Source organism: Apodemus sylvaticus, chromosome 15, assembly GCF_947179515.1.
Source record: "Apodemus sylvaticus chromosome 15, mApoSyl1.1, whole genome shotgun sequence".
Taxonomy (NCBI): Eukaryota; Metazoa; Chordata; class Mammalia; order Rodentia; family Muridae; genus Apodemus; species Apodemus sylvaticus.
In genome coordinates, this window is record NC_067486.1 from 34116969 (window position 1) to 34126596 (window position 9628).

The 9628-nt window shown below is 37.4% G+C and overlaps 1 protein-coding gene across 1 annotated transcript; it reads left to right on the forward strand.

The window, feature by feature from the left end:
* Window positions 1-5528: 5528 nt before the first annotated feature.
* Window positions 5529-6629, forward strand: Htr1f (5-hydroxytryptamine receptor 1F). The gene has a single exon (XM_052158530.1). The coding sequence runs from the start codon at window positions 5529-5531 to the stop codon at window positions 6627-6629; it is 1101 nt and encodes a 366-aa protein (XP_052014490.1).
* The last annotated feature ends 2999 nt before the right edge of the window (window positions 6630-9628 follow it).

The following is a 9628-nucleotide window of genomic DNA, read 5'->3' on the forward strand; positions in this document are numbered from 1 at the left end:
TTGAAAAAGCCATATAGGAATCTAGTACTTTATAAATGTCCTAAATGTGTGAATGTGTGTGTTTATATTTATATTTATATATTTATATTTATATTATTTACATACGTGTGTGTGTGTGTGTGTGTGTGTGTGTGTGTATGTGTGTGTGTTGGTTTTTGTTTTTTGAGATAGGGTTTCTCTGTGTAGTCCTGGCTGTCCTGGAACTCACTCTGTAGACCAGGCTGGCCTCGAACTCAGAAATCCACCTGCCTCTGCCTCCCAAGTGCTGGGATTATAGGCATGTACCACCACACCCGGCTTTTAAAGTGTTTAATTGGCATTTTTAGCAGCTATTAGACTAACCACCATGTATAAAGAACCCACAAATGGTTCTTCAAGGAGTAAATAGGAACAGAAAAATAAACGCCCAGATGTAAGGGCTCAGAGTTGTACGGCTAGTAAAAGATTTCAGAAAGCAGTATGAGTAATTGCTGTTATTAGCAGCATGAAGTACTCATGGAAACCTGGTCACATCCACATTTCAAACATTCATCCTATAGAATATCTCCTTCCATTTGAAATCACATCTGATACATAACAAAATCTTTATTTTATTGAAGAGCCCGTGACTGGCATGGAGCTGGGAAGGAATTCATGTCTCTTGGAGAGAGAGAATGGTAGTTAAGAACATGTGTTTGCTCCTCCTCCTTTAAGATCGTTGCCCCTCCCCCAACCAGTGGTTCTAGATTCCTGGATTCTACAGATATTCCAAATCAAATGTACATATCAAATGTTAGCTGTGTTTTCAATTTAGAGATATTTGTGATTTTCTGTGCCTCTGTTTTTTAATCTATGAGGAAACATAGTGACTGCTTTCATCTCATGGAGCAACTTTAAGGAAATAAATGCCTTGAGATGTGTAAAATAATAAAGCACAGTATTATTATTATTAACCTAATTTAAATATCCAATATGTAGGTTTTCATAAGGTCTTGATAGACTTGAACTTACAGTCTTGCCTATTTATAATGCTATTATGAAAACTGTTTGTGTATGACCTCATTAATTATTCACAGAAGAAAATAAACTATTTCCCTAAGAGCTGATAGTTTAGCCTGAGGACAGTAAAGCTAGAAAACACAACCAAGCAAACTCTAGAATGCAAGTAACTATTAGATTAAAAGTAATATGTGTAATTAGAAGGTTTTTAATGCATCATGTGACTAGATCATCAAGCTGTCAGATTTTTATGCTGACTTAAGTGTGAGAAGCTTTTGATCTTTGGCTGATGAGACTGCAGGTCTTCATAGATTTAATTCCCCCCCCCCCACTAAAGATATTTGAAATACAGAAAGAAGCCTGTGTTTTGGGGCAGAAGTGACATCTGTGGTGTGCTGTAGCTCAGGTAACCAGTTGCTATCCCTAACAATATAAGGACATACAGTGTGAACCTGAGCAAGAGTGAGCATGAAGAGGGAAAGACTGTCTAAACTGGACAAAGTAAATGATTTGTTGAACTTCTGTTTATAGGTGTCAGGAAAAATAAGAATAAAGGAAGCTAATATTCAACTGTGTTTGGCTATACTTGTTTTCCTATCTTCTTTATTGTCTATGAATATCACTCTAGAAGATTTATTAGTTTTCTAGATTTAATATTAGACAGGGTTCTGGTAAACTGCAATATAACTTGCTTTACATATTTATAATTAATATTTATATGTCATATAATTATAAAACATGACCAAGGTTTAAGAGGAGTTTCTGGCATTGAGTGCCATTTTGTTAAGGGTCATGTAAATGCTACAGTTTGACACGGAGAGAAATCAGTTGACTTACCCAATAAGTCTCTTCTTCTTTCCTATGCCGTTCATTTAGAAAAGCCTATGTACAAATGGATGGAGCTAGAGAACATCATACTAAGTGAGGTAACCCAGACTCAAAAGGTGAATCATGGTATGCACTCACTAATAAGTGGTTATTAACCTAGAAAACTGGAATACCCAAAACATAATCCACACATCAAATGAGATACAAGAAGAAAGCAGGAGTGGTCCCTGGTTCTGGGAAGACTCAGTGAAACAGTATTTGGCAAAACCAGAACGGGGAACTGGGAAGGGGTGGGAGGGAGGACAGGGGAAGAGAAGGGGGCTTACGGGACTTTCGGGGAGTGGGGGGGGGCTAGAAAAGGGGAAATCATTTGAAATGTAAATAAATTATATCGAATAAAAAAAAAAAAAGAAAAAAAAAAAAAGAAAAGAAAAGCCTACGTAGCTATTTCCAGGCAGCTTGTCTCATTTTATTTTCTTCTCACAATAGAAATGCAGAATAATTTCTAAGGTCAAAATTGTGTATCAGGCAAACTAAAATGGAAAGTTATTTTTGCTTGCAATACAGTAAATGTTGGTACCTTTAATTCTAGTCTCATAATATTAAGTAAACAGCGTTGCAAAGAAGTTAACTTACAAGCTATTCAGAGGCCTGGAGAGAGATGGTCAATAGGTAAGTTCACTGGCTGCAAAAGCACGAAGACCTGAGTTCAAGTCTCAGCACTTATGTAAAAGGCCTGAAGTGGCTGAACATCCCTATAACTCCAACACTGTAGGAAGTGGAAACAAGATGCTGGGTGTTCGCTGGCCACTAGACAAGCAGGAAGATCCAGGTTCAATGAGAGACCCTGCCTCAGAGGAATAAGGTGGAAAGTGATATACTAGGTACCTCTCTGGTCTCTGAGCACACTGAAAGATACCATGCAGACAGACAGAGACGCGCAGGAGAGAGAGAGAGAGAGAGAGAGAGAGAGAGAGAGAGAGAGAGAGAGAGAGAGGTTAATTGAATCTATAATATAAAATATGTGCAGAGAAAATGGCATGGATTGGAGAGAAAAAGGAAATTAATTAGTTTGTCATATTTTCCAAATGTGCCACTGGATTTGGAGTAAGCTTTTCATAAAAGATCACTGACCTTTCAAAAATTGTTTGCAGGGAGAGTACATAAGAACTGACAGGGAGTGCCCGCAAGACAAGCCAACAAGCCTGTGAACCAGAGTGTGATCTCTGAAAGGCTTGTGGTGGGAGGAGAGAGAACTGACTCCTCATCGTTGCCTCCATATGTGCACCATGACGTGCATAACCACACACACACACACACACTCACAGACACACACACACGGACACACACACACGGACACGGACACACACACACACACACCAAAAAAGGTAAAAAGTAAAATTTTGAGCAGTTTTAAAGAATATGGCATTTGCCAATAAAGAGAGAGAGAGAGAGAGAGAGAGAGAGAGAGAGAGAGAGAGAGAGAAAGAAAGAAAGAAAGAAAGAAAGAAAGAAAGAAAGAAAGAAAGAAAGAAAGAAAGAAAGAAAGAGATGGAAGGAAGGAGGGAGGGAGGAAGGAGGGAGGGAGGAAGGAGGGAAGGAGGGAAGGAAAGATAGATAGGAATAGAAGGTCCTGTGTTACTAAAAAACACATACAAGACCTTTGTGACTGCTCTGATGATGCCTGTGGGTTCTCTACATCTCAGACCATCTGACCCAATATTCTCTCAGAAAAGAACGGAAAACAGGAAATATGTGAAGCGAGAAGACTTATATCCCTAAACAGGAAGAAACTCACTGTGCCACCAATGAAAATAGAGACATGTACAATGAAAAGTTTAGTGAGAGGTCGTTTATTTGAGAGTCTCCAATAAGTAAGAATGTCAGAAAGAAAAATTTTTAAATACTGTAGATGCTACCATTTGAGAGGTTACAGATGGTGCTAGAGCACTGGGGGGGGGGGGGGAATCAGAGAATTATTGGAGCCAGCCAGGCTGATTAAACCAGACAGACTCTCTGATGTGTTAGCATCAGGATCAATGTGTCAGAAATGTGTATTTTAGAGCCTCACACCAGACTTACTGAATCATTAACTCCAAAGTTTGGACCCTAGAATATGGCTTAACAAGCCTTCAGAGTGATTCTGAAAGCCATCGCGTTTAATAACTTCTAGTTTAGAATTTCTAGGGGTTGAGGGATTTATAATCCACTGTTTTCCTTGCTGTCTTAGTTGACCTGTACAGGTGTTATACAGATATGGGACATCTTAGTTGTTCTTTTTGGATGGGCCTTATGAAGATATGAGACAATTTTTCAACTATATAATGAACAATCCCTTATGTAGATAGTGGTTGTTCATGTATTTTCTGGCCTTCAATTTGCTTAGCAGCAGTTGGCTTTGTGAACAGCTGAAAATCAAAATTAAATTTTGTACTGGTACTCAAACACAGGCAGATAGAAAACTTCATGGCAAATATATGATGATTTGCATCCTTATAAAATACTGAACATATAACTATTTAGAGTTTAAATATTAAAAATATTAAATATTATGGTATCAGTCCAGTTGTAACAGAAATATTACCATCTTGAAGTAAATATAATGCTAAGATATGTAGCAATTATTACTAGGAATAGAAATATCAGATTCTAATTCCTGACCATCCATCTTTGAGATCCAAGTAGTTACTAAAAATTTTGAAAGCAAAAGGAGAGTAATGGGAAGTGAAGAAACAGCTTGTAAAACAATATTACTCGTCCTTGAGTTGAGTACAGTCCAGTTACTGTTCTTTGACTCTTTCTGTACGGGACTCAAACCCAGGGCTTTACATGCTAAGCAAGTGTCCTACCCCTGAGCTACATGTATTCCCAGACTTTATTTGACTTCCAATTAAATGAAATAGCAGACTAAAGCAGCAATGATAAACCATGGATGTAGGGTCCTCCTTAAGCACCAGTGTGATGTCATCACTGCAGCAGTGATTTACAAAGAAAACAACATGGCTGTTAGGGAAACAGCCTCTATGAGCTCTCCTACCTGGCAGTTCACTTGGTAAGAGGGCTATTTTGGCATGTTTGCTACTGTCATAATGGATAATGCAGAGTTAGATGACTCCAACTAATCTTATTTTATCTTTTCATACCAAATTAACTCCCACATTCCCAAAGGACTACTAACATTTTTCTAATTTTATAAAAAGCCACATATAGTGTAGCCTCTACATACATTACAAATATCCATTATAATGTTATCATGTAACTTTGAATGAAATACAAATTTATTTACCATTTTAAATGCGATCGTTAATGTTCTCTGCTATTTTACAAAATGCACAAGTATAAAATATTAATATGTACTTTTTAACATAGCTTCTGCTGTAGACAAAAAGAAAAACAAAGCTAATATACTGTTGAAAACAATTTCATAGTTGGGGGAAATTATTGGATAATTGGTTAGTTTGCTCACAGAAACTGCTTTATGTGAGAAAATTTTAATAAATGTTTTCAAAGTTACTAATTGTTGCTTTTCTCATTGGATTTCATAAGTTAGAAAAATATGAACTCCAATTTTTAGTCCATAGAATACTCTAAGAAAACATGCACATTTTTTTTCTCTTCTAAAAAGAAGAGAACAATATTTGAAACTTTCTCTGAACGGTTTCCCCTTCCTTTTTTACAGGTATTCATTTCTTCGACTATATTAACTCTTTAAACAAAAAAAAATGGATTTTTTAAACTCATCAGACCAAAACTTGACATCCGAGGAACTGATAAACCGAATGCCATCCAAAATTCTGGTATCGCTCACTCTGTCTGGTCTGGCACTGATGACAACCACCATCAACTCCCTCGTGATCGCAGCAATCATTGTGACTCGGAAGCTGCACCACCCAGCTAACTATTTAATTTGTTCCTTGGCAGTTACAGATTTTCTTGTAGCTGTCCTGGTGATGCCGTTCAGTATTGTGTACATTGTGAGAGAGAGCTGGATTATGGGACAAGTCCTCTGTGACATTTGGCTGAGTGTTGACATCATCTGTTGTACGTGCTCCATCTTGCATCTGTCGGCTATCGCCTTGGATAGGTACCGCGCAATCACGGATGCAGTTGAGTACGCCAGGAAGAGGACTCCCAGGCATGCTGGCATCATGATTACAATAGTGTGGGTTATCTCTGTGTTCATCTCTATGCCTCCTCTCTTCTGGAGACACCAAGGAACTAGCCGTGATGATGAGTGTATCATCAAACATGACCACATTGTTTCCACCATCTACTCCACGTTTGGAGCCTTCTACATCCCGCTTGTACTGATATTGATCCTCTACTACAAAATATACAGAGCGGCAAGGACACTATACCACAAAAGACAGGCAAGTCGGATAATGAAGGAGGAGCTGAATGGCCAAGTCCTTTTGGAGAGTGGTGAGAAGAGCATTAAATTGGTCTCCACATCCTACGTCCTAGAAAAATCTTTATCCGATCCATCAACGGAGTTTGATAGAATTCATAGCACAGTGAGAAGTCCCACATCGGAGCTGAAGCATGAGAAATCGTGGAGAAGACAGAAAATCTCAGGCACCAGAGAACGCAAAGCAGCCACTACCCTGGGATTGATCTTGGGTGCATTTGTGATATGTTGGCTGCCCTTTTTTGTAAAAGAATTGGTTGTTAATGTCTGTGAAAAATGTAAAATTTCTGAAGAAATGTCTAATTTTTTGGCATGGCTTGGGTACCTGAATTCCCTTATAAATCCACTGATTTATACCATCTTCAATGAAGACTTCAAGAAAGCCTTCCAAAAACTTGTACGATGCCGATATTAGGATAAAAGAAGACTATTTTTAAAGTGTGGAGGCTTTATTTGTCAGGGGGAGGATAACTAAATGAATGTAAAGTAATAAAACATTTAAATTTTTAGAGAAATTATATTAAGACTGCTAAAATTTTAAGAGGATAAATTTATTTTTAATAGCACCAAGAAAATAAGATGTATTAATTTGGCCATAATTTTAATGTTCTCAAGATTAGGAAATAATTTATGCAGCTCAGCTCATAATATTTTGTCTATGCAATATACCTAAGAAGCTAACTAGAAATACATATGTATATATTCATACTATCATTTACAATGCTTTCCAGGTCTACATGTTACAAAGCTAGAGAAATTTTTAACTAGCAACTTTCCATTGATAATTTCTATGTCACCTCATTGCTTAGCCATTTATAGAAAAATATTCGCTGCAATACTACTATTGCCCCTTCTACATCTTGTCCACTACAAGGGTGAAGATACAGCGCTCTTATTTAGCCTTCATAGGGAAGATATGAAGCTCAGTGGCTTTGATAGTGTCCTCATATTTGGACAGTAAAAATAATCATCCAGTGAGCTAAATATGGAAAAAATATTTCAATGTCCTGAACTTTCTGCACATTTGCAATCTTTACTTTGTTTACTATCAAGTCCTAGAGTAATATTATCTTATATGTCAGTATTTGAAATCAAAGGCCCAAGATTAGGGGGATGATTTATTATGCAATTATTGTATAATTGTTATATACATTGCCCCTTGTTTAAGAATCAAGCACTATACACTAAGTACCTTAACGAACTCACCAAAATTAACATACTTCTAGTGTAAATTTATTTTCTCTACACTAATGTTATTAAGCCCAGTTTTTATAACTCATCTCCATATCTTAAGATCTGAACATCATTTCCTTTTTTATTAGAGAATATAATAAAAAATATTAAAACTTTGCATTGACTTTACAAAAATATCCTGTTTTTCCTATTATAATTAGGACACCTTTCATAAATCAAGACTTTCAAAAACACACCTATTTAAGTTGCAATATTGCATGCATTATAAAATATTCTTTCCATGTGGAAATAGTTCATTACATCACTTTTCATATATCTAGGAGACATTATCCTTGGCTTAACAGATATCTAGAGGTGTGATTTTTATATAAGGCAATGAGATATGTACTAATACAGAAAATAATAAAATACAAATTCTTCCATCAATATATCTATAATCTGAAAGAAGAAAGAATGCAGAACTATACTAAAAGAAACTAAACAAGGATCTAGCACGTGGGTTATTTATATAGTTGTGTTGGTTTAGAGACAAACTGATCACATCTGGTTGAAGAATATCGGGACATTTTCATGAACAATAAATCTAAAATGTGTGTCAGGTAAAGTAGAAGTTGAGCATGTGCAAAGGAAAGGACCTAGTCCAGGTGGCGACAACTTCAGGCTTCATCATGCAAGGATTGTAGGATACGCCAAAAGTCACCAGCCATTTATGGCAACAAAGGAAGTCAAATTAAAGGCAAACTTGAACATTGTGACTGGTTTTAATGTTGAGAAAAGAGTCATACTTGCAATCTTGCTCCTACCCTCGAGTTATCAATGACGATTTTCAAAAAATATTACAAGCCTAGGGCAAATCTGAAATAAAGGGGTAGGGAGGAAAAGCTTCTCTGAGAGGATCGGAGAAGCAGAGAGAATCCTGGAGATACTGTCTTCTGGCTAGAAACCAAACCAATAGTCAAGGTGATGACGGTGCTAAGCTTGATTCTGGCAGTAGGAGTAAAAGTAAAAAAACAGGAAGAGGTGATGTCAGGAGAATCCACACATTACAGCCTGTAAGGACAGGCTGAGCTCCCACAAGCTGTGCCTGAAACAGGAGATTAACTACAGGATCTCTTAGTAAACGATGACTTTTTCAGAGGTATAGAAAGCCCGGATGATTTCCCAATTTGTTGGTTGCCATTTTGTCCTTTTGACAGTGTCCTTTGCCTTACAGAAACTTTGTGATTTTATGAGATTCCATTTGTCAATTCTTGATCTTAGAGCATAAGGTATTGGTGTTCTGTTCAGGAACTTTTCCCCTGTGCCATGTCCTCAAGGGTCTTCCCCAGTTTCTTTTCTATTAGCTTCAGAGTGTCTGGTTTTATGTGGAGGTCCACTTGGAGTTGAGCTTAGTACAAGGAGATAAGAATGGATCAATTCGCATTCTTCTGCATGCTGACCTCCATTTGAACCAGCACAATTTGTTGAAAAGGCTATCTTTTTTCCACTGGATGTTTTCTGCTCCTTTGTCGAAGATCAAGTTACCATAGGTGTGTGATTTATTTGTGTGTGGATTTATTTCTGGGTCTTCAATTCTACTCCATTGGCCCACTTGTCTGTCACTGTGCCAATGACCTGCAGTTTTTAACACTATTGCGCTGTAGTACTGCTTGAGGTCTGGGATACTGATTCCCCCAGTACTTTTACTGTTCTTTTACTGTTGAGAATAGTTTTAGCTATCCTGGGTTTTTTGTTATTCCAGATGAATTTGAGAATTGCTTTTTCTAACTCTGTGAAGAACTGAGTTGAGATTTTGATGGGGATTGCACTGAATCCGTATATTGCTTTTGGCAAGATGGCCATTGTAACTATATTAATCCTGCCAATCCACGAGCACCCTACATCAAATAGAGGGCTAATATCCAATGTATACAAAGAACTCAAGAAATTAGACCCCAGGGAACCAAATAATCCTATTAAAAATGGGGTACAGATCTAAACAAAGAATTTTCACCTGAAGAAATTCAGATGGCCGAGAAGCACCTTAAATGCTCAACATCATTAGTCATTAGGGAATTGCAAATCAAAACAACCCTGAGATTTCACCTCACTCCAGTCAGAATGGCTAAGATTAAAAACTCAGGAGACAGCAGGTGTTGGCAAGGATGTAGAGAAAGAGGAACACTCCTCCACTGCTGGTGGGATTGTAAGATGGTACAACCACTATGGAAATCAGTCTGG